At 41.7% G+C, this 27,527-nt stretch overlaps 1 protein-coding gene across 1 annotated transcript in view; it reads right to left on the minus strand.

The window, feature by feature from the left end:
* The window catches only part of LOC137278709 (gelsolin-related protein of 125 kDa-like), a 30,900-nt gene extending 4,763 nt beyond the window's left edge, over positions 1 to 26,137 (minus strand). The window contains exons 1-4 of the mRNA XM_067811223.1: positions 26,001 to 26,137; positions 15,909 to 16,008; positions 14,520 to 14,978; positions 3,192 to 3,329 (exon numbers count right to left, since the gene is read on the minus strand). Coding sequence (XP_067667324.1) covers positions 3,192 to 3,329; positions 14,520 to 14,978; positions 15,909 to 16,008; positions 26,001 to 26,003 — 700 coding nt within the window. The 5' untranslated portion in view covers positions 26,004 to 26,137. The remainder of the gene's footprint in view (positions 1 to 3,191; positions 3,330 to 14,519; positions 14,979 to 15,908; positions 16,009 to 26,000) is intronic.
* Positions 26,138 to 27,527: the final 1,390 nt, after the last annotated feature.

A 27,527-nucleotide genomic window follows, 5' to 3' on the forward strand; every position in this document is an offset into this window, starting at 1 on the left:
CCTCTCATACTACAGGTACATTCTATCCTCTCATATTACAAGGTCATTATTTCCTCTCATATTACAGGGTCATTCTATCCTCTCATACTACAGGATGACTCTATCCTCTCACACTACAGCATCATTCCATCCTCTCATACGACAGGATCATTCCATCCTCTCATACTACAGGATCATTCTATCCTCTCATACTACAGGTACATTCTACCCTCTCATATTACAGGGTCATTATTTCCTCTCATACTACAGGGTCATTCTATCCTCTCATACTACAGGATGACTCTATCCTCTCACACTACAGCATCATTCCATCCTCTCATACGACAGGATCATTCCATCCTCTCATATTACAGGGTCATTCTATCCACTCATGCCACAGGATGATTGCATCCTCTCATACTACAGGGTCATTCTATCCACTCATACTACAGGTTCATTCTATCCTCTCATACTACAGGATCATTCCATACTCTCATACGACAGGATCATTCCATCCTCTCATACGACAGGGTCATTCTATCCTCTCACCTCTCATACTACAGGATCATTCCATCCGCTCATACGACAGGATCATCCCATTCTCTTACATTGCAGGATCATTCCATCCTCTCATACGACAGGGTCATTCCATCCTCTCTTACGACAGGGTCATTCCATCCTCTCTTACGACAGGGTCATTCCATCCTCTCATACGACAGAATCATTCCATCCGCTCATGCTACAGAATCAATGCATCCTCTCATACTACATGTACATTCTATCCTCTCATACTACAGGATCATTCTATCCTCTCATACTACAGGGTCATTCCATCCTCTCTTACGACAGAATCATTCCATCCTCTCTTACGACAGGGTCATTCCATCCTCTCATACGACAGAATCATTCCATCCGCTCATGCTACAGAATCAATGCATCCTCTCATACTACATGTACATTCTATCCTCTCATACTACAGGATCATTCTATCCTCTCATACTACAGGGTCATTCTATCCTCTCATACTACAGGTACATTCTATCCTCTCATATTACAGGGTCATTATTTCCTCTCATACTACAGGGTCATTCTATCCTCTCATATTACAGGGTCATTCTATGCACTCACACTACAGGATGATTGCATCCCGTCATACTACAGGGTCATTCTATCCACTCATACTACAGGATCATTCTATCCTCTCATACTACAGGATCATTCCATCCTCTCATACGACAGGATCATTCCATCCTCTCATACGACAGGGTCATTCCATCCTCTCATATTACAGGTTCATTCCATCCTCTCATACGACAGAATCATTCCATCCTCTCATGCTACAGAATCAATGCATCCTCTCATACTACAGGTTCATTCCATCCTCTCATACTACAGGGTCATTCCATCCTCTCATACTACAGGATGATTCCATCCTCTCATACTACATGATGATTCCATCCTCTCATACTACAGGTTCATTCCATCCTCTCATACTACAGGGTCATTCCATCCTCTCATACGACAGGGTCATTCCATCCTCTCATACGACAGGGTCATTCCATCCTCTCATACGACAGGTTCATTCCATTCTCTCATACGACAGGTTCATTCCATCCTCTCATACGACAGGTTCATTCCATCCTCTCATACTACAGGATGATTCCATCCTCTCATACTACATGATGATTCTATCCTCTCATACTACAGGGTCATTCTATCCTCCCATACTACATGATGATTCCATCCCCTCATACTACAGGGTCATGCCTTCGTTTCACACACAAGGACCATACCTTCGTCTCTCCTAGCAGTTTCACACCATCTTCTCACCAATCTGGTTCAGACTTTTCTGACACAACAAGTTCACTGTCACATACCAGGTTTATTACTTCCACTCACACATCAGGTTTATTACTTCCACTCACACACCAGGTTTATTACTTCCACTCACACACCAGGTTTATTACTTCCACTCACACACCAGGTTTATTACTTCCACTCGCACACCAGGTTTATTACTTCCACTCACACACCAGCTTTATACCTTCGCCTCAGGTTCGTTCCATCCTCTCGTTGTCCATGTTCATATCTTTGTTTCACATATTTCTTTCATCCGCAGTCTCCTATTGTATAAACCAAAGACCCCCCCCCCCCGACACACACACACACACACACACACACACACACACACTGTATTAAAACCAATCTCACACTGTATTAACACCGACCTCTCACACTGTATTGACACCGACCTCTCACACTGTATTGACACCAATCTCTCACACTGTATTGACACCGACCTCTCACACTGTATTAACACCGACCTCTCACACTGTATTAACACCGACCTCTCACACTGTATTAACACCGACCTCTCACACTGTATTAACACCGACCTCTCAAACTGTATTAACACCGACCTCTCACACTGTATTAACACCGACCTCTCACACTGTATTAACACTGACCTCTCACACTGTATTAACACCGACCTCTCACACTGTATTAACACCAACCTCTCACACTTTATTAACACCGACCTCTCACACTGTATTAACACCGACCTCTCACACTGTATCAACACCGACCTCTCACACTGTATTAACACCAATCTCTCACAAAGTATTACCACCGACCTCTCACACTGTATTGACACCGACCTCTCACACTGTATTAACACCCACCTCTCACACTGTATTAACACCGACCTTTCACACTGTATTAACACCGACCTTTCACATTGTATTAACACCGACCTCTCACACTGTATTAACACCGACCTCTCACACTGTATGAACACTGACCTCTCACACTGTATTAACACCGACCTTTCACACTGTATTAACACTGACCTCTCACACTGTATTAACACCGACCTCTCACACTGTATTAACACCCACCTCTCACACTGTATTAACACTGACTTCTCACACTGTATTAGCACCGACCTTTCACACTGTATTAACACCGACCTCTCACACTATATGAACACTGACCTCTCACACTGTATTAACACCGACCTTTCACACTGTATTAACACCGACCTCTCACACTGTATTAACACTGACCTCTCACACTGTATTGCCATCCTCTCACGACAATATGTATAACATCTGTTCACACTGTATTGAGGCCATCCTCTCAGTGTGTGTAACCAGTCTCAACCAATCAAAGTCCTGTCTCTGACAGATGTCGACTGATCCACTGCCTACCGTCTTTGTCAGCCTCGTCGAAGATCGCCTGTGCATCAGCAGATGTAGGGTTGTGTCCAGCACACCGCAGGAGTCGTTTGAACTGCTCGAAGTTGATTCGATCGTTTTCTGAATGGATCCTGAACATGTAGCGGAAAGCTGCAAATAGACAGCATTAAGGTCAAAGCATTAACAACCCTACCGAAACACGGAGCATCCGAACGACACTAAATCAGTAATAGCACTGTGATTCAATATCAAACAAAACAAGCACCGACATTTTATCGAAATATATAATTTGGAAGTCATAAGGATTTTGTTTCTTAACAAAGACGGAAAAATCGATATGATGTATTATGTACGGCATCGTGTGCTGGAGCGAAGACACTGATTAGAAATAGATCCCGATCAATGTACTTCTATGATTTGTAATTAACTTCCTGATTGTGTTGTCTTATGTCTGGATAGGTAGCCAGCAGTAGGATATCCATTGACTGCTGGAGATACCTTCCATTGGTAACTAATATTCAAAGTAAAAAGTTCCAGGGGAATTATTGTCCAAGGACATGTTTATGCCAACTGCAGATTCTGGTCTCTTTTATATGAATATTCTTTTTCCCGGACACTAAATGGCCCAAAGGCAATCATACATAACACGTCAAGACAGCTGTAAGGTCTCTGCAGCTTCTAGGGCATATTCGTTCTGTTAAATTTGCCCTGAAAGTTAATTTCGTAGTCTAGTGAGATGATTAACTGGCTTGCACTTGTGAAAGTTGTATACGTTCTTCTGTAAGGTGGTTAACACGCCCTTCTGTTGTTAAAGTTGTATACGTTCTTCTCTTAGGTGGTTAACTCGCCCTACTGTGGTGAAAGTTGTATACGTTATCCTGTAAGATGGTTAACTCGCCCTACTGTTGTGAAAGTTGTATACGTTCTTCTGTAAGGTGGTTAACACGCCCTACTGTTCTTAAAGTTGTATACGTTCTTCTCTTAGGTGGTTAACACGCCCTACTGTGGTGAAAGTTGAATGCGTTATCCTGTAAGATGGTTAACTCGCCCTACTGTTGTGAAAGTTGTATACGTTCTTCTGTAAGGTCGTTAACACGCCCTACTGTTGTTAAAGTTGTATACGGTCTTCTGTAAGGTGGTTAACACGCCCTACTGTTGTTAAAGTTGTATACGTTCTTCTCTTAGGTGGTTAACACGCCCTACTGTGGTGAAAGTTGAATATGTCATCCTGTAAGATGGTTAACTCGCCCTACTGTTGTGAAAGTTGTATACGTTCTTCTGTAAGGTGGTTAACTAGCCCTACTGTTGTGAAAGTTGTATACGTTCTTCTCTTAGGTGGTTAACTCGCCCTCCTGTTGTGAAAGTTTTATACGTTATCCTGTAAGATGGTTAACTCGCCCTACTGTTGTGAAAGTTGTATACGTTATCCTGTAAGATGGTTAACTCGCCCTACTGTTGTTAAAGTTGTATACGTTCTTCTGTAAGGTGGTTAACACGCCCTACTGTTGTTAAAATTGTATACGTTCTTCTGTAAGATGGTTAACTCGCCCTACTGTTGTGAAAGTTGTATACGTTCTTCTGTAAGGTGGTTAACTCGAACTACTGTTGTTAAAGTTGTATACGTTCTTCTCTTAGGTGGTTAACTCGCCCTACTGTTGTGAAAGTTGTATACGTTATCCTGTAAGATGTTTAACTCGCCCTACTGTTGTGAAAGTTGTATACGTTCTTCTGAAAGGGGGTTAACACGCCCTACTGTTGTTAAAATTGTATACGTTCTTCTGTAAGGTGGTTAACACGCCCTACTGTTGTCAAAATTGTATACGTTCTTCTGTAAGGTGCTTAACACGCCCTACTGTTGTGAAAGTTGTATACGTTCTTCTCTTAGGTGGTTAACTCGCCCTACTGTTGTGAAAGTTGTATACGTTATCCTGAAAGATGATTAACTCGCCATACTGTTGTGACAGTTGTATACGTTACCCTGTAAGATGGTTAACTCGCCCTACTGTTGTGAAAGTTTTATACGTTCTTCTGTAAGGTGGTTAACACGCCCTACTGTTGTTAAAATTGTATACGTTCTTCTGTAAGGTGGTTAACACGCCCTACTGTTGTTAAAGTTGTATACGTTCTTCTCTTAGGTGGTTAACACGCCCTACTGTGGTGAAAGTTGAATACGTCATCCTGTAAGATGGTTAACTCGCCCTACTGTTGTGAAAGTTGTATACGTTCTTCTGTAAGATGGTTAACTCGCCCTACTGTTGTGAAAGTTGTATACGTTCTTCTCTTAGGTGGTTAACTCGCCCTCCTGTTGTGCAAGTTTTATACGTTAACCTGCAAGATGGTTAACTCGCCCTACTGTTGTGAAAGTTGTATACGTTATCCTGTAAGATGGTTAACTCGCCCTACTGTTGTGAAAGTTGTATACGTTCTTCTGTTAGGTGGTTAACTCGAACTACTGTTGTTAAAGTTGTAAACGTTCTTCTCTTAGGTGGTTAACTCGCCCTACTGTGGTGAAAGTTGTATACGTTATCCTGTAAGATGGTTAACTCGCCCTACTGTTGTGAAAGTTGTATACGTTCTTCTGTAAGGTGGTTAACACGCCCTACTGTTGTTAAAGTTGTATACGTTCTTCTCTTAGGTGGTTAACACGCCCTACTGTGGTGAAAGTTGAATGCGTTATCCTGTAAGATGGTTAACTCGCCCTACTGTTGTGAAAAGTTGTATACGTTCTTCTGTAAGGTGGTTAACACGGCCTACTGTTGTTAAAATTGTATGCGTTCTTCTGTAAGATGGTTAACACGCCCTACTGTTGTCAAAATTGTATACGTTCTTCTGTAAGGTGCTTAATACGCCCTACTGTTGTGAAAGTTGTATACGTTCTTCTCTTAGGTGGTTTACTCGCCCTACTGTTGTGAAAGTTGTATACGTTACCCTGTAAGATGATTAACTCGCCCTACTGTTGTGAAAGTTGTATACGTTACCCTGTAAGATGGTTAACTTGCCCTACTGTGGTGAAAGTTTTATACGTTCTTCTGCAAGGTGGTTAACACGCCCTACTGATGTAAAAATTGTATACGTTCTTGTGTAAGGTGGTTAACACGCCCTACTGTTGTTAAAGTTGTATACGTTCTTCTCTTAGGTGGTTAACTCGCCCTACTGTTGTGAAAGTTTTATACGTTATCCTGTAAGATGGTTAACTCGCCCTACTGTTGTGAAAGTTGTATACGTTCTTCTGTAAGGTGGTTAACACACCCTACTGTTGCTAAAATTGTATACGTTCTTCTGTAAGGTGGTTAACACGCCCTACTGTTGTTAAAATTGTATACGCTCTTCTGTAAGATGACTAACTCGCCCTACTGTTGTGAGAGTTGTATACGTTCTTCTGTAAGGTGGTTAACTCGCCCTACTGTTGTTAAAGTTGTATACGTTCTTCTCTTAGGTCGTTAACTCGCCCTACAGTTGTGAAAGTTTTATACGTTATCCTGAAAGATGATTAACCCGCCCTACTGTGGTGAAAGCTGTATACGTTATCCTGTAAGATGGTTAACTCGCCCTACTGTTGTTAAAGTTGTATACGTTCTTCTCTTAGGTCGTTAACTCGCCCTACAGTTGTGAAAGTTTTATACGTTATCCTGAAAGATGATTAACTCGCCCTACTGTGGTGAAAGCTGTATACGTTATCCTGTAAGATGGTTAACTTGCCCTACTCTGGTGAAAGTTTTATACGTTATCCTGTAAGATGGTTAACTCGCCCTACTGTGGTGAAAGCTGTATACGTTATCCTGTAAGATGGTTAACTCGAACTACTGTTGTTAAAATTGTATACGTTACCCTGTCAGATGGTTAACTAGCCCTACTGTGGTGAAAGTTTTATACGTTTTCCTGTAAGATGGTTACCGCGCCCTACTGTGGTGAAAGTTGAATACGTTTTCCTGTAAGATGGTTAAGTCGCCCTACTGTTGTGAAAGTTGTATACGTTATCCTGTAAGATGGTTAACTCGCCCTACTGTGGTGAAAGTTTTATACGTTATCCTGTAAGATGATTAACTCGCCCTACTGTTGTGAAAGTTGTATACGTTATCCTGTAAGATGATTAACTCGCCCTTCTGTTGTGAAAGTTGCATACGTTATCCTGTAAGATGGTTAACTCGCCCTACTGTTGTGAAAGTTTTATACGTTATCCTGTAAGATGATTAACTCGCCCTACTGTTGTGAAAGTTGTATACGTTATCCTGTAAGATGGTTAACTCGCCTTACTATTGTGAAAGTTGTATAAGTTATCCTGTAAGATGGTTAACTCACCCTTCTGTGGTGAAAGTTGTATACGTTACCCTGTAAGATGGTTAACTCGCCCTCCTGTTTTGAAAGTTGTATACGTTAACCTGTAAGATGGTTAACTCGCCCTACTGTGGTGAAAGTTTTATACGTTATCCTGAAGGATGATTAACTCGCCCTACTGTTGTGAAAGTTGTATACGTTTTCCTGTCAGATGGTTAACTCGCCCTACTGTTGTTAAAGTTGTATACGTTCTTGTCTTAGGTGGTTAACACGCCCTACTGTGGTGAAAGTTGTATACGTTATCCTGTGAGATGGTCAACTCGCCCTACTGTTGTGAAAGTTGTATACGTTACCCTGTAAGATGGTTAACTCGCCCTACTGTGGTGAAAGTTTTATACGTTATCCTGAAGGATGATTAACTCGCCCTACTGTTGTGAAAGTTGTATACGTTATCCTGAAAGATGGTTAACTCGCCCTACTGTGGTGAAAGTTGTATACGTTATCCTGTAAGATGGTTAACTCACCCTTCTGTGGTGAAAGTTGTATACGTTATCCTGAAAGATGGTTAACTCGCCCTACTGTTGTGAGAGTTGTATACGTTCTTCTGTAAGGTGGTTAACTCGCCCTACTGTTGTTAAAGTTGTATACGTTCTTCTCTTAGGTCGTTAACTCGCCCTACAGTTGTGAAAGTTTTATACGTTATCCTGAAAGATGATTAACCCGCCCTACTGTGGTGAAAGCTGTATACGTTATCCTGTAAGATGGTTAACTCGCCCTACTGTTGTTAAAGTTGTATACGTTCTTCTCTTAGGTCGTTAACTCGCCCTACAGTTGTGAAAGTTTTATACGTTATCCTGAAAGATGATTAACTCGCCCTACTGTGGTGAAAGCTGTATACGTTATCCTGTAAGATGGTTAACTTGCCCTACTCTGGTGAAAGTTTTATACGTTATCCTGTAAGATGGTTAACTCGCCCTACTGTGGTGAAAGCTGTATACGTTATCCTGTAAGATGGTTAACTCGAACTACTGTTGTTAAAATTGTATACGTTACCCTGTCAGATGGTTAACTAGCCCTACTGTGGTGAAAGTTTTATACGTTTTCCTGTAAGATGGTTACCGCGCCCTACTGTGGTGAAAGTTGAATACGTTTTCCTGTAAGATGGTTAAGTCGCCCTACTGTTGTGAAAGTTGTATACGTTATCCTGTAAGATGGTTAACTCGCCCTACTGTGGTGAAAGTTTTATACGTTATCCTGTAAGATGATTAACTCGCCCTACAGTTGTGAAAGTTTTATACGTTATCCTGAAAGATGATTAACTCGCCCTACTGTGGTGAAAGCTGTATACGTTATCCTGTAAGATGGTTAACTCGAACTACTGTTGTTAAAATTGTATACGTTACCCTGTCAGATGGTTAACTAGCCCTACTGTGGTGAAAGTTTTATACGTTTTCCTGTAAGATGGTTACCGCGCCCTACTGTGGTGAAAGTTGAATACGTTTTCCTGTAAGATGGTTAAGTCGCCCTACTGTTGTGAAAGTTGTATACGTTATCCTGTAAGATGGTTAACTCGCCCTACTGTGGTGAAAGTTTTATACGTTATCCTGTAAGATGATTAACTCGCCCTACTGTTGTGAAAGTTGTATACGTTATCCTGTAAGATGATTAACTCGCCCTTCTGTTGTGAAAGTTGCATACGTTATCCTGTAAGATGGTTAACTCGCCCTACTGTTGTGAAAGTTTTATACGTTATCCTGTAAGATGATTAACTCGCCCTACTGTTGTGAAAGTTGTATACGTTATCCTGTAAGATGGTTAACTCGCCTTACTATTGTGAAAGTTGTATAAGTTATCCTGTAAGATGGTTAACTCACCCTTCTGTGGTGAAAGTTGTATACGTTACCCTGTAAGATGGTTAACTCGCCCTCCTGTTTTGAAAGTTGTATACGTTAACCTGTAAGATGGTTAACTCGCCCTCCTGTTGTGAAAGTTTTATACGTTTTCCTGTCAGATGGTTAACTCGCCCTACTGTTGTTAAAGTTGTATACGTTCTTGTCTTAGGTGGTTAACACGCCCTACTGTGGTGAAAGTTGTATACGTTATCCTGTGAGATGGTCAACTCGCCCTACTGTTGTGAAAGTTGTATACGTTACCCTGTAAGATGGTTAACTCGCCCTACTGTGGTGAAAGTTTTATACGTTATCCTGAAGGATGATTAACTCGCCCTACTGTTGTGAAAGTTGTATACGTTATCCTGAAAGATGGTTAACTCGCCCTACTGTGGTGAAAGTTGTATACGTTATCCTGTAAGATGGTTAACTCACCCTTCTGTGGTGAAAGTTGTATACGTTATCCTGAAAGATGGTTAACTCGCCCTACTGTTGTGAGAGTTGTATACGTTCTTCTGTAAGGTGGTTAACTCGCCCTACTGTTGTTAAAGTTGTATACGTTCTTCTCTTAGGTCGTTAACTCGCCCTACAGTTGTGAAAGTTTTATACGTTATCCTGAAAGATGATTAACCCGCCCTACTGTGGTGAAAGCTGTATACGTTATCCTGTAAGATGGTTAACTCGCCCTACTGTTGTTAAAGTTGTATACGTTCTTCTCTTAGGTCGTTAACTCGCCCTACAGTTGTGAAAGTTTTATACGTTATCCTGAAAGATGATTAACTCGCCCTACTGTGGTGAAAGCTGTATACGTTATCCTGTAAGATGGTTAACTTGCCCTACTCTGGTGAAAGTTTTATACGTTATCCTGTAAGATGGTTAACTCGCCCTACTGTGGTGAAAGCTGTATACGTTATCCTGTAAGATGGTTAACTCGAACTACTGTTGTTAAAATTGTATACGTTACCCTGTCAGATGGTTAACTAGCCCTACTGTGGTGAAAGTTTTATACGTTTTCCTGTAAGATGGTTACCGCGCCCTACTGTGGTGAAAGTTGAATACGTTCTTCTGTAAGATGGTTAAGTCGCCCTACTGTTGTGAAAGTTGTATACGTTATCCTGAAAGATGATTAACTCGCCATACTGTTGTGACAGTTGTATACGTTACCCTGTAAGATGGTTAACTCGCCCTACTGTTGTGAAAGTTTTATACGTTCTTCTGTAAGGTGGTTAACACGCCCTACTGTTGTTAAAATTGTATACGTTCTTCTGTAAGGTGGTTAACACGCCCTACTGTTGTTAAAGTTGTATACGTTCTTCTCTTAGGTGGTTAACACGCCCTACTGTGGTGAAAGTTGAATACGTCATCCTGTAAGATGGTTAACTCGCCCTACTGTTGTGAAAGTTGTATACGTTCTTCTGTAAGATGGTTAACTCGCCCTACTGTTGTGAAAGTTGTATACGTTCTTCTCTTAGGTGGTTAACTCGCCCTCCTGTTGTGCAAGTTTTATACGTTAACCTGCAAGATGGTTAACTCGCCCTACTGTTGTGAAAGTTGTATACGTTATCCTGTAAGATGGTTAACTCGCCCTACTGTTGTGAAAGTTGTATACGTTCTTCTGTTAGGTGGTTTACTCGCCCTACTGTGGTGAAAGTTGTATACGTTCTTCTCTTAGGTGGTTAACTCGCCCTACTGTGGTGAAAGTTGTATACGTTATCCTGTAAGATGGTTAACTCGCCCTACTGTTGTGAAAGTTGTATACGTTCTTCTGTAAGGTGGTTAACACGCCCTACTGTTGTTAAAGTTGTATACGTTCTTCTCTTAGGTGGTTAACACGCCCTACTGTGGTGAAAGTTGAATGCGTTATCCTGTAAGATGGTTAACTCGCCCTACTGTTGTGAAAAGTTGTATACGTTCTTCTGTAAGGTGGTTAACACGGCCTACTGTTGTTAAAATTGTATGCGTTCTTCTGTAAGATGGTTAACACGCCCTACTGTTGTCAAAATTGTATACGTTCTTCTGTAAGGTGCTTAATACGCCCTACTGTTGTGAAAGTTGTATACGTTCTTCTCTTAGGTGGTTTACTCGCCCTACTGTTGTGAAAGTTGTATACGTTACCCTGTAAGATGATTAACTCGCCCTACTGTTGTGAAAGTTGTATACGTTACCCTGTAAGATGGTTAACTTGCCCTACTGTGGTGAAAGTTTTATACGTTCTTCTGCAAGGTGGTTAACACGCCCTACTGATGTAAAAATTGTATACGTTCTTGTGTAAGGTGGTTAACACGCCCTACTGTTGTTAAATTGTATACGCTCTTCTGTAAGATGACTAACTCGCCCTACTGTTGTGAGAGTTGTATACGTTCTTCTGTAAGGTGGTTAACTCGCCCTACTGTTGTTAAAGTTGTATACGTTCTTCTCTTAGGTCGTTAACTCGCCCTACAGTTGTGAAAGTTTTATACGTTATCCTGAAAGATGATTAACCCGCCCTACTGTGGTGAAAGCTGTATACGTTATCCTGTAAGATGGTTAACTCGCCCTACTGTTGTTAAAGTTGTATACGTTCTTCTCTTAGGTCGTTAACTCGCCCTACAGTTGTGAAAGTTTTATACGTTATCCTGAAAGATGATTAACTCGCCCTACTGTGGTGAAAGCTGTATACGTTATCCTGTAAGATGGTTAACTTGACCTACTCTGGTGAAAGTTTTATACGTTATCCTGTAAGATGGTTAACTCGCCCTACTGTGGTGAAAGCTGTATACGTTATCCTGCAAGATGGTTAACTCGAACTACTGTTGTTAAAATTGTATACGTTACCCTGTCAGATGGTTAACTAGCCCTACTGTGGTGAAAGTTTTATACGTTTTCCTGTAAGATGGTTACCGCGCCCTACTGTGGTGAAAGTTGAATACGTTTTCCTGTAAGATGGTTAAGTCGCCCTACTGTTGTGAAAGTTGTATACGTTATCCTGTAAGATGGTTAACTCGCCCTACTGTGGTGAAAGTTTTATACGTTATCCTGTAAGATGATTAACTCGCCCTACTGTTGTGAAAGTTGTATACGTTATCCTGTAAGATGATTAACTCGCCCTACTGTTGTGAAAGTTGTATACGTTATCCTGTAAGATGGTTAACTCGCCTTACTATTGTGAAAGTTGTATAAGTTATCCTGTAAGATGGTTAACTCACCCTTCTGTGGTGAAAGTTGTATACGTTACCCTGTAAGATGGTTAACTCGCCCTCCTGTTTTGAAAGTTGTATACGTTAACCTGTAAGATGGTTAACTCGCCCTCCTGTTGTGAAAGTTTTATACGTTTTCCTGTCAGATGGTTAACTCGCCCTACTGTTGTTAAAGTTGTATACGTTCTTGTCTTAGGTGGTTAACACGCCCTACTGTGGTGAAAGTTGTATACGTTATCCTGTGAGATGGTCAACTCGCCCTACTGTTGTGAAAGTTGTATACGTTACCCTGTAAGATGGTTAACTCGCCCTACTGTGGTGAAAGTTTTATACGTTATCCTGAAGGATGATTAACTCACCCTACTGTTGTGAAAGTTGTATACGTTATCCTGTAAGATGGTTAACTCGCCCTACTGTGGTGAAAGTTGTATACGTTATCCTGTAAGATGGTTAACTCACCCTTCTGTGGTGAAAGTTGTATACGTTATCCTGAAAGATGGTTAACTCGCCCTACTGTTGTGAAAGTTGTATACGTTATCTTGTAAGATGGTTAACTCGCCCTACTGTTGTTAAAGTTTTATATGTTATCCTGTAAGATGATTAACTCGCCCTACTGTTGTGAAAGTTGTATACGTTATCCTGTAAGATGGTCAACTCGCCCTACTGTTGTTAAAGTTGTATACGTTATCCTGTAAGATGGTTAACACGCCCTCCTGTTGTGAAAGTTGTATACGTTATCCTGTAAGATGGTTAACACGCCCTACTGTTGTTAAAGTTGTATACGTTATCCTGTAAGATGGTTAACTCGCCCTACTGTTGTGAAAGTTGTATACGTCATCCTGTAAGATGGTCAACTCGCCCTACTGTTGTGAAAGTTGTGTACGTTATCCTGTAAGATGATTAACTCGCCCTACTGTTGTTAAAGTTGTATACGTTATCCTGAAAGATGGTTAACTCGCCCTTCTGTTGTTAAAGTTGTATACGTTACCCTGTAAGATGATTAACTCGCCCTACTGTGTGAAAGTTGTATACGTTATCCTGTAAGATGGTTAACTCGCCCTACTGTGGTGAAAGTTGTATACGTTATCCTGTAAGATGGTTAACTCGCCCTACTGTGGTGAATGTTGTATACGTTATCCTGTAAGATGATTAACTCGCCCTACTGTTGTGAAAGTTGTATACGTCATCCTGTAAGATGGTCAACTCGCCCTACTGTGGTGAAAGTTGTATACGTTATCCTGTAAGATGGTTAACTCGCCCTACTGTGGTGAAAGTTGTATACGTTATCCTGTAAGGTGGTTAACTCGCCCTCCTGTTGTGAAAGTTGTATACGTTATCCTGTAAGATGGTTCACTCGCCCTACTGTTGTGAAAGTTGTATACGTTATCCTGTAAGATGGTTCACTCGCCCTACTGTGGTGAAAGTTGTATACGTTACCCTGTAAGATGGTTAACTCGCCCTACTGTTGTGAAAGTTGTATACGTTACCCTGTAAGATGGTTTACTCGCCCTACTGTTGTGATAGTTGTATACGTTATCCTGTAAGATGGTTAACTCGCCCTACTGTGGTGAAAGTTGTATACGTTGCCCTGTAAGATGGTTAACTCGCCCTACTGTTCTGAAAGTTGTATACGTTTTCCTGTAAGGTGGTTAACTCGCCCTCCTGTTGTGAAAGTTGTATACGTTATCCTGTAAGATGGTTGACTCGCCCTTCTGTTGTGAAAGTTGTATACGTTTTCCTGTAAGATGGTCAACTCGCCCTACTGTGGTGAAAGTTGTATACGTTACCCTGTAAGATGGTTAAGTCGTCATTCTCTTGTGAAAGTTTTATACGTTATCCTGTAAGATGGTTAACTCGCCCTTCTGTTGTGAAAGTTGTATACGTTATCCTGTAAGATGGTTAACTCGCCCTACTGTTGTGAAAGTTGTATACGTTATTCTATCTTACAACGTTCTATAGTCGGTCTACTACTATCTGAATCAGGAATAATATTTACTTACTTTCCAACTGGTCCTCGGACAGATTGAGTTCCGAGACAGAACCATTTTCAACAATCTGTCGGTGAACAGCAGATTCCTGCTCTAGTGTCGCCTCCTCAGACGTTTCCTGCTCTGGTGTCACTTCCTCAGCGGCTTCTTGCTCTGGTGTCACTTCCTCAGCAACTTCCTGCTCTGGTGTCACTTCCTCAGCTTCCTGCTCTGGCGTCACTTCCTCAGCAACTTCCTGCTCTGGTGTCACTTCCTCAGCAACTTCCTGCTCTGGCGTCACTTCCTCAGCAACTTCCTGCTTTGGTGTCACTTCCTCAGCGGCTTCCTGCTCTGGTGTCACTTCCTCAGCGGCTTCCTGCTCTGGTGTGTCATTTGCAATAACTTGAGCAGTTTTCTCAGAATTGACGTTTTCTCCGCTGACTTTGTTCTCCGCTCCTTCAACGGGCTGAGTCTGACCACCCTCCAGAGATGCTGCAGAAAATCATAAATCAAGAGTCTGAGCCTAGTTTCACTAACCGATCGTAGCTAATGCCGCAAGTCTATGCTTAGTAGCGAAGTTAAGATCCCCTTAGCTCTACGATAGCTTTGTGGAACAAGACCCAGGTACATGTTCTGCGAACGTCTTTTTCTCGGTGATCATTCATCATGGCTATACATGCAATAAACACCCATTATGTGTATAATTTTGCTTTCCGATATACATGGCAATCTTAAACGTAACACACCTAGATGACTTTGTACCTTCCGCCTTTATGGTTGACATGACGTGACGACCAGCATCTTTGATTGTAAGGCATGGTCTATCACTCTGATAACCCTCTATTGAATGCAGTGACTTCTCACACTTTTTGTTTGCATGAAATACCCGTCTCTGGTTATTGGTGTATTGCTAAGGGAAACGACAGATTAGGGCTGTGACGGATAACTGGTTTATCCTGGACGGGTGAGTGAAAAGCTGGACGCGGGTAGCCATCTCAGTACCTGGTCTCGTTATGATCATGTGACTATATAATGTGACTAATAGATTAAAACCATTTAATATGTGATTCTTTTATTGTTAAAGTTTGCATTGTTGTTGTTTTTAGATTCAGACATCACTTACAGTCCCCTATTTTGAGTATTATACATGTTTAAGATATTCAGCCTCCGAGCTGAAGACTATACTGCCAGAGTCGATGTCAGGAATCAGCATACCGTGTATCATAGTAGGTAAGGTAAAAAGGATGTCCCCGAGAAGGAAATTTGGACCCGTTCCAGCCCTTTTACACATCTTGTTTGTTTGCATACGAAAACGACCAATCCTGCTCCTCTGGACGCTTGACTACCCTGTAAGATTGAATTTAGTCATTACCCACCCTGTTTACCAACCCGTGGCTGCTACCGAACTGACGGCTTACATACGTTGTTGAGTGTCCGCTGCTCCAACTTGACCGACTCCATCGTCGGGCCGGTCGGTCTGACTCGCCGCCAGCTGGGTCACATCCTGAGTGTCTTGGTCTGCCTGCGTTATAAATACATTCGGTGAATTCACGTGTCAGGGTTATAGAAAAACTTATCGGAAATAGTAAAACATCACATGGTGATGGTGTGTGGAGGGGTTAGTTAAAAAATACTGTGATCGTGTAGCACACATAGACCTTGAACCTGACGGTTGCTTGCTCCAAGTATCAGTTCTATGTTCTTCTTTCAACGATAACAGTAATGGCTGCATAATCTGTTACCAAACGGCTATATGTACTTCCCTGACATTTCTGTGTAACGGTTGTATGTACTTCCCTGACATTTCTGTGTAACGGTTGTATGTACTTCCCTGACATTTATGTGTGACGGTTGTATGTACTTCCCAGGTCCCGGGGTAGAATAGGCCTTCAGCAACCCATGCTTGCCATAAAAGGTGACTATGCTTGTCGTAAGAGGCGACTAATGGGATCGGGTGGTCAGACTAGCTGACTTGGTTGACACATGTCATCGGTTCCCAATGCGCAAATCGATGCTCATGTTGTTGATCACTGGATTGTCTGGTCCAGACTCGATTATTTACAGACCGTCGCCATATAGCTGGAATATTGCTAAGTGCGACGTAAACCTAAACTCACTCACTCACTCACTGTATGTACTTCCCTGACACGCTCTGTTACCTATCAAGCAACGGTTGTTCTACACTCACCCTAAATGTCACGATTGTATGTACTTCCCTGACATTTCTGTGTGACGGTTGTAGGTACTTCCCTGACATTTCAGCGTGACGGTTGTAGGTACTTCCCTGACATTTCAGTGTGACGGTTGTATGTACTTCCCTGACATTTCAGTGTGACGGTTGTATGTACACCCTGACACGCTCTGTTACCTATCAAGCAACGGTTGTATATTCTACACTCACCCTAAATGTGACGGTTGTATGTTCTTCTGATACCTATCAAAGTAGCAGCTGTATGATCCTCCCAGACCTTCGATGGTTCCGTTGTATATTCTACTCTGACCATTCAGTTCTTCTGTTACTTAACAAAATAATGGCGGTACGTTTTCCCTCATCTTTCAGTGTTTCATGTTCTTCACTGTCTCTTCAATGTAAAGGTAGTGTGGTTCTCCCTGAGCTTTAACGATTCTAGTTTCTTCCTGCCGATTAATGTAACAGTTGTATGTTCTTCCTGGAACTATCGGAATGACGGTTGCATGCTCTTCAAGGGCCCTTCTGTGTGTAGATTATCTGTCATTCACTGAACTACCATTATGATCTTACTGGCCGTTCAGTGCGAAATGCTATGGGTTTTTTTCTTCATTTTATGTTTATCTATGTTTATCTAAAAGCGATCGCCAGTGTATCTCATCTCAGAGCGATCGCCAGTGTATCTCATCTCAGAGCGATCGCCAGTGTATCTCATCTCAGAGCGATCGCCAGTGTATCTCATGTCAGAGCGATTGCCTTTGTATCTCATCTCAGAGCGATTGCCAGTGTATCTCATCTCAGAGCGATTGCCTTTGTATCTCATCTCAGAGCGATCGCCAGTGTATCTCATCTCAGAGCGATCGCCAGTGTATCTCATCTCAGAGCGATCGCCAGTGTATCTCATCTCAGAGCGATCGCCAGTGTATCTCATCTCAGAGCGATCGCCAGTGTATCTCATCTCAGAGCGATCGCCAGTGTATCTCATCTCAGAGCGATCGCCAGTGTATCTCATCTCAGAGCGATCGCCAGTGTATCTCATCTCAGAGTGATTGCCAGTGTATCTAATCTCAGAGCGATCGCCAGTGTATCTCATCTCAGAGCGATCGCCAGTGTATCTCATCTCAGAGCGATCGCCAGTGTATCTCATCTCAGAGCGATCGCCAGTGTATCTCATCTCAGAGCGATTGCCTTTGTATCTCATCTCAGAGCGATCGCCAGTGTATCTCATCTCAGAGCGATCGCCAGTGTATCTCATCTCAGAGCGATTGCCAGTGTATCTCATCTCAGAGCGATTGCCTTTGTATCTCATCTCAGAGCGATCGCCAGTGTATCTCATCTCAGAGCGATCGCCAGTGTATCTCATCTCAGAGCGATCGCCAGTGTATCTCATCTCAGAGCGATCGCCAGTGTATCTCATCTCAGAGCGATCGCCAGTGTATCTCATCTCAGAGCGATTGCCTTTGTATCTCATCTCAGAGCGATCGCCAGTGTATCTCATCTCAGAGCGATTGCCTTTGTATCTCATCTCAAAGCGATCGCCAGTGTATCTCATCTCAGAGCGATCGCCAGTGTATCTCATCTCAGAGCGATTGCCTTTGTATCTCATCTCAAAGTGATTGCCTGTGTATCTAATCTGAAACCCACTGCCTCTGTCTCTCATCTGAAAGCGACTGCCTCTGTATCTCACTTAATGCGATTGCCTCTAAAAGTGAAATTGTTCTTTGGCCACAGATCAGTGGAAGGACTTCAGTGCTATCAGCCTGTCGCCCACGTCCAGCTTATCAATATACGACCTGCTTTATAGCCGACTACAACAAATAACTCCTCCAGTGGTGTACAGCTCTCCACGCCAGGGCGTTGTCGACATTCAAGACCCTTCAGAGCGGCGTCCACCCTGAATGTGCTGTTAAAACATTGTCTTGTCAATATGCCCCTCCTCACAGTGTCATGCAGATCTACCTATATCGGATGGAAGGTCTTAGGATCCCTAAGCAGCACGTCTGACGTGTGAGGAATGTGGTGGCGATAGGAGCACGTTACAAATGAAAGTCATATGCGCTCTGCGGGAGATCATTTCAAAATACAGGGCATATATAAGTAGTATACAACAAAATCCTCACGTATATAGAAAATGTGTATCCTCAAAACATCCAGTTTCTATATGGGTTACCCATTCACAACATACAGGGCTTCAATAGAAACATTCCGCCGTATGTATAGATCACACTGCACACACGAGTACCTGTCTCTCGTTCGCATTGCTTATCTATCTCACCCGAACACATGGGTAGTTTATATCACACCCACAGATGGGCAGTCAATGTCACACCCATACATAGGTAGTCTATATCACACCCAAATTTGGGCAGTGAATGTCACACCCACAGATGGGTAGTGAATGTCACACCCACAGATGGGTAGTGAATGTCACACCCACACATGGGTAGTCTACATCACACGCACACAGGGTAGTCTACATCATACCCACACATAGGTAGTCTATTCACATTCATTCATTGCACGAGTGTAGTTTACAAACCTCTGGTGGAGATCACACATAGTTTCTCGAGTTCCTCTTTTATGCACCGTTGATAAAATACTCATGGAGTTTGGATTCAATAGTTTTGTGTGGCTCGCACAAGGAGATGTTTATGCTTATTGCAACGGATGTTGTTCTCCTCCCTCACAGGTTTTATCAGAGAGCTGATCCTGAGGTTGGTATTTATAACATGGTGGTAGTTTAGAATTCCGCATACTTATCAGTGCCGTAAGTAATCGTCACCTCACACCTACCTCACATAGTATTGCCTTCAACGGTCCTGTTCTGGCTTTCATAAAACCGTTCAAGGTCTACCTTGTCACTCTGCACAGTATTGCCTTCAACGGTCCTGTTCTGGCTTTCATAAAACCGTTCAAGGTCTACCTTGTCACTCTGCACAGTATTGCCTTCAACGGCCCTGTTCTGGCTTTCATAAAACCGTTCAAGGTCTACCTTGTCACTCTGCACAGTATTGCCTTCAACGGTCCTGTTCTGGCTTTCATAAAACCGTTCAAGGTCTACCTTGTCACTCTGCACAGTATTGCCTTCAACGGTCCTGTTCTGGCTATCATAAAACCGTTCAAGGTCTACCTTGTCACTCTGCACAGTATTGCCTTCAACGGTCCTGTTCTGGCTTTCATAAAACCGTTCAAGGTCTACCTTGTCACTCTGCACAGTATTGCCTTCAACGGTCCTGTTCTGGCTTTCATAAAACCGTTCAAGGTCTACCTTGTCACTCTGCACAGTATTGCCTTCAACGGTCCTGTTCTGGCTTTCATAAAACCGTTCAAGGTCTACCTTGTCACTCTGCACAGTATTGCCTTCAACGGTTCTGTTCTGGCTATCATAAAACCGTTCAAGGTCTACCTTGTCACTCTGCACAGTATTGCCTTCAACGGTCCTGTTCTGGCTATCATAAAACCGTTCAAGGTCTACCTTGTCACTCTGCACAGTATTGCCTTCAACGGTCCTGTTCTGGCTTTCATAAAACCGTTCAAGGTCTACCTTGTCACTCTGCACAGTATTGCCTTCAACGGTCCTGTTCTGGCTATCATAAAACCGTTCAAGGTCTACCTTGTCACTCTGCACAGTATTGCCTTCAACGGTCCTGTTCTGGCTTTCATAAAACCGTTCAAGGTCTACCTTGTCACTCTGCACAGTATTGCCTTCAACGGTCCTGTTCTGGCTATCATAAAACCGTTCAAGGTCTACCTTGTCACTCTGCACAGTATTGCCTTCAACGGTCCTGTTCTGGCTATCATAAAACCGTTCAAGGTCTACCTTGTCACTCTGCACAGTCTATATATCACAGTATATTTTCAGTCTATAATACCCCTAAAACACAAAATAATCACACTATTAATGTCACACAGCATTTTCTTCATTACCAGCGTCAAACATAATTGTCGATATTATCTATATGATATCACGGATTATAGAGTCGATATATTCTAAAATGAAATGCTATACAAACTATCTCAAATTGCACACCCATATTATATATATCACACACCACGCACTCAATACAATCTGTCTCACATCACACACCCATATTACATATATCATAAACCACGCACTAAATACAAACTATCTCACATCCACACACATATATAATTTATTACTCGCCCGTTGAAGATGCTGCAGTGTAATATTTTCACTTCAATATTACACTAGTGTAAGACCGCTTGACGTATGATGTCAAAATGGTTCAAAGGTGTGACGTCACAATGCTAATGTTGATGTCTCGAGTTTACTAGACCTTGCTTGACTTGAAAGCTGAGTGTCCTCCCACTATAGGCAATTTCGCCGCAGTTTCTGTCAATTTATGTTGGCGAGTAATAAACAGAATACTAAACTCGCTTCCGTAAAATACCATTTTCATTAAACACATTAATGAATAAAAATGGTATTACACGGAAGCGAGTTTAGTATCCTCTATAGCTCACACAACATAGCATATATCATCTATCTCACAAAACACAGCATATATAATCTCTCTCACAAAACATAGTCTATATCATCCATCTCACAAAACATAGTCTATATCACCTATCTCACACAACATAGTCTATATCTCAAGCAACACAGCACATATCATCTATCTCACACAACACAGTATATACCATCTATTTCACACAACCTCGTATATACCATGTATTCCTCCCTACATAGCCTATTCAACTATCTCACACAACACAGTATATACCATCTATTTCACACAACCTCGTATATACCATGTATTCCTCCCTACATAGCCTATTCAACTATCTCACACAACACAGTATATACCATCTATTTCACACAACCTCGTATATACCATGCATTCCTCCCTACATAGCCTATTCAACTATCTCACACAACACAGTATATACCATCTATTTCACACAACCTCGTATATACCATGTATTCCTCCCTACATAGCCTATTCAACTATCTCACACAACACAGTATATACCATCTATTTCACACAACACAGTATATACCATGCATTCCTCCCTACATAGCCTATTCAACTATCTCACATAACACAGTATATACCATCTATTTCACACAACACAGTATATACCATCTATTTCACACAACCTCGTATATACCATGTATTCCTCCCTACATAGCCTATTCAACTATCTCACACAACACAGTATATACCATCTATTTCACACAACACAGTATATACCATGCATTCCTCCCTACATAGCCTATTCAACTATCTCACACAACACAGTATATACCATCTATTTCACACAACACAGTATATACCATGCATTCCTCCCTACATAGCCTATTCAACTATCTCACATAACACAGTATATACCATCTATTTCACACAACACAGTATATACCATGCATTCCTCCCTACATAGCCTATTCAACTATCTCACACAACACAGTATATACCATCTATTTCACACAACACAGTATATACCATGCATTCCTCCCTACATAGCCTATTCAACTATCTCACACAACACAGTATATACCATCTATTTCACACAACACAGTATATACCATGCATTCCTCCCTACATAGCCTATTCAACTATCTCACACAACACAGTATATACCATCTATTTCACACAACACAGTATATACCATGCATTCCTCCCTACATAGCCTATTCAACTATCTCACACAACACAGTATATACCATCTATTTCACACAACCTCGTATATACCATGTATTCCTCCCTACATAGCCTATTCAACTATCTCACACAACACAGTATATACCATCTATTTCACACAACCTCGTATATACCATGTATTCCTCCCTACATAGCCTTTTCAACTATCTCACACAACACAGTATATACCATCTATTTCACACAACACAGTATATACCATCTATTTCACACAACACAGTATATACCATCTATCTCACACAACACAGTATATACCATCTATTTCACACAACACAGTATATACCAACTATCTCACACAACACAGTATATACCATCTATCTCACACAACACAGTATATACCATGTATTCCTCCCTACATAGCCTATTCAACTATCTCACACAACACAGTATATACCATCTATTTCACACAACCTCGTATATACCATGTATTCCTCCCTACATAGCCTATTCAACTATCTCACACAACACAGTATATACCATCTATTTCACACAACCTCGTATATACCATGTATTCCTCCCTACATAGCCTATTCAACTATCTCACACAACACAGTATATACCATCTATTTCACACAACACAGTATATACCATGTATTCCTCCCTACATAGCCTATTCAACTATCTCACACAACACAGTATATACCATCTATTTCACACAACACAGTATATACCATGTATTCCTCCCTACATAGCCTATTCAACTATCTCACACAACACAGTATATACCATCTATTTCACACAACACAGTATATACCATGTATTCCTCCCTACATAGCCTATTCAACTATCTCACACAACACAGTATATACCATCTATTTCACACAACCTCGCATATACCATGTATTCCTCCCTACATAGCCTATTCAACTATCTCACACAACACAGTATATACCATCTATTTCACACAACACAGTATATACCATGTATTCCTCCCTACATAGCCTATTCAACTATCTCACACAACACAGTATATACCATCTATTTCACACAACACAGTATATACCATGTATTCCTCCCTACATAGCCTATTCAACTATCTCACACAACACAGTATATACCATCTATTTCACACAACACAGTATATACCATGCATTCCTCCCTACATAGCCTATTCAACTATCTCACACAACACAGTATATACCATCTATTTCACACAACACAGTATATACCATGTATTCCTCCCTACATAGCCTATTCAACTATCTCACACAACACAGTATATACCATCTATTTCACACAACCTCGTATATACCATGTATTCCTCCCTACATAGCCTATTCAACTATCTCACACAACACAGTATATACCATCTATTTCACACAACCTCGTATATACCATGTATTCCTCCCTACATAGCCTATTCAACTATTTCACACAACACAGTATATACCATCTATTTCACACAACACAGTATATACCATGCATTCCTCCCTACATAGCCTATTCAACTATCTCACACAACACAGTATATACCATCTATTTCACACAACACAGTATATACCATGTATTCCTCCCTACATAGCCTATTCAACTATCTCACACAACACAGTATATACCATCTATTTCACACAACCTCGTATATACCATGTATTCCTCCCTACATAGCCTATTCAACTATCTCACACAACACAGTATATACCATCTATTTCACACAACCTCGTATATACCATGTATTCCTCCCTACATAGCCTATTCAACTATCTCACACAACACAGTATATACCATCTATTTCACACAACACAGTATATACCATGTATTCCTCCCTACATAGCCTATTCAACTATCTCACACAACACAGTATATACCATCTATTTCACACAACCTCGTATATACCATGTATTCCTCCCTACATAGCCTATTCATCTATCTCACACAACACAGTATATACCATCTATTTCACACAACCTCGTATATACCATGTATTCCTCCCTACATAGCCTATTCAACTATCTCACACAACACAGTATATACCATCTATTTCACACAACCTCGTATATACCATGTATTCCTCCCTACATAGCCTATTCAACTATCTCACACAACACAGTATATACCATCTATTTCACACAACACAGTATATACCATCTATTTCACACAACACAATATATACCATGCATTCCTCCCTACATAGCCTATTCAACTATCTCACACAACACAGTATATACCATCTATTTCACACAACACAGTATATACCATGCATTCCTCCCTACATAGCCTATTCAACTATCTCACACAACACAGTATATACCATCTATTTCACACAACACAGTATATACCATGTATTCCTCCCTACATAGCCTATTCAACTATCTCACACAACACAGTATATACCATCTATTTCACACAACCTCGTATATACCATGTATTCCTCCCTACATAGCCTATTCAACTATCTCACACAACACAGTATATACCATCTATTTCACACAACCTCGTATATACCATGTATTCCTCCCTACATAGCCTATTCAACTATCTCACACAACACAGTATATACCATCTATTTCACACAACACAGTATATACCATGCATTCCTCCCTACATAGCCTATTCAACTATCTCACACAACACAGTATATACCATCTATTTCACACAACCTCGTATATACCATGTATTCCTCCCTACATAGCCTATTCAACTATCTCACACAACACAGTATATACCATCTATTTCACACAACACAGTATATACCATCTATTTCACACAACACAATATATACCATGCATTCCTCCCTACATAGCCTATTCAACTATCTCACACAACACAGTATATACCATCTATTTCACACAACCTCGTATATACCATGTATTCCTCCCTACATAGCCTTTTCAACTATCTCACACAACACAGTATATACCATCTATTTCACACAACACAGTATATACCATGCATTCCTCCCTACATAGCCTATTCAACTATTTCACACAACATTCCTTATTATCTCACCCCGCATAGCCTGTATCATTTATTTTACACAAACTGGTCTGTTTGTTCTACGTCAGCCCATACAGTTAATCTTATCTCTATCTTACCACAGCATAAAGCGTTTGCTAATCACGCCAAAGGCCAGAGTTTGTCAGAAGAAAATGCAACTGTGTAACAACAGTTAATTTCATTCTGCACGCACGGATAAATACCCTACGTAATAACACGATTTCTACCAAGAAGCGTATGTATTGTTCACGGAGGTCGCTTCCCCATGGTAAACAGCCACACTAAATCTCATCACATAGCATCTCGGGTTTTATTGTCGGAGTTTACGAGGCTGCTTATATCAATGTTAGTTTCGACTGCAGTTACTATAGGTTATGCAGAAATCTTCCGAACTCAGCCATGGCGAATAGTATATACATCAGCGATATGCAACATGTTACATGTATCAAGACAGTAACTCAATCTCACTGCCATTCCAGGCGTGTGGAGTCGCCTGCAGCACCAGTTGTTCACAAGTCAGTGTTGGAGACCTACATTCAAAGATCGATCACGCTGATCAGGTATTACACGGCGTACAGTTGGTGCTGTTGAGACAGTTTATATCGAGTCCAACAAAAACACTTCCGACTAAACTAGCATAATATTCAACAATTAAATCAGTTGGTCAGTTTACTGTGGATATGTTTGATTTACAATGATCAGGCTACTTACCATACTGACTGAGACGATAGTCGGTAGAGTTGAACTGGTCGTCAGCTGTGTATGTTTGGCGATCGAAATACACAGAGTGGGTAACGAGGGCCACAGGGCCGTTCCCCTGCATGGTTACTATGTTTGTTGTTAGAGGCGCTGCACGACAGCCTCTGTTGAGCATACGGCCTGTGTATTTGGGCAATGGGGTCTGTAAACTTTACTGTTGTACGACCGGTTGCCTGGGCCGCCTGGAGTCCTGTTAGTTTTAACCGGTGTCTACGGGTCTAATAACTATCATTGTACGCAGTCAGGTAGTGTAGGGATATAGCAAGAATATGTTCGAGTAGTGGAGAAGTAAATTTACGGGTAGTTGCCTGAAACAACGTCGGATAGTGAAATGGTACAGGTTCAGATAGGAAGGTGGTACATAGAGAACAGGCGCGTGGTCATGTAGTGGAGTACATCGTCGGGTAGTGAAGGATTCTGGTAGTGGAGGGGTATATCGTCAGTCAGTGGATGGATTCATTGTCAAACAATGAAGAGGCGCGTTGTCAGGTAGTGGATGTTTACATTGTCAGGAAGTGAAGGGTTATTATAGTGTAGGGGGATATGGTCGGGTTGTGTATGGATACATCGCTGGGTTGTTTGGGGATAGATTGTCATATAGTGGAAGTGTATATAGTCGGGTAGTGGATGAATACATTGTCAAGAGGTGAAGGGGTACGTTGTCAGGTAGTGGATGTTTACATTGTCAGGTAGTGAAGGGTTGGGGGATAGGTAGGGTGGGGTAGACAGTCAGGTAGTGAATGGTTCTGGTACTAAACAGATACATTGTCAGGCAGTGAATGGGGTAGCTTGTAAGATGGTAGATGCATGCATTGTCAGGTGGTGGATGGACAGATTGTCAGGTAGTGGAGATGAGCGTTGTCGGGTAGTGAGGAGTATATCGTCGATAGTCTATGGATGCATTGTCGGGTAGTGGAGGGTTCTGGTAGTGGATGAATACATTGTCGTGTAGGGAAGGGGTCGGTTGTGAGACACAACCCATCTCAATGGCCCCATGACGTTGAGACACAACTCATCTCAATAGCCTCATGACATTGAGACATGACGCCGAGGCATAACCCATCTAAATACCCTCATGACATTGTGACACAACCCGTCTCAATAGCATCATGCCGTTGAGACACAACCCTTCTCAGTGGCTTCATGACGTTGTGAACAACCCATCTCAATAGTCTCTTGACGTTGAGACACAACTCATCTAAATACCCTCATGACGCTAAGACACAACTCATCTCATGACGCTGAGACACAACCCATCTAAATACCCCCATGACGTTGTGACACAACCCGTCTCAATAGCATCATGACGTTGTTACACAACCCATCTCAATGACCTCATGACGTTGAGACACAACCCATCTCAATAGCCTCACGACGTTGAGACACAACCCATCTCAATAGCCTCACGACGTTGAGACACAACCCATCTCAATAACCTCATGACGTTGAGACACAACTCATCTAAATACCCTCATGACG

Source organism: Haliotis asinina, chromosome 3 (assembly GCF_037392515.1).
Source record: "Haliotis asinina isolate JCU_RB_2024 chromosome 3, JCU_Hal_asi_v2, whole genome shotgun sequence".
Taxonomy (NCBI): domain Eukaryota; kingdom Metazoa; phylum Mollusca; class Gastropoda; order Lepetellida; family Haliotidae; genus Haliotis; species Haliotis asinina.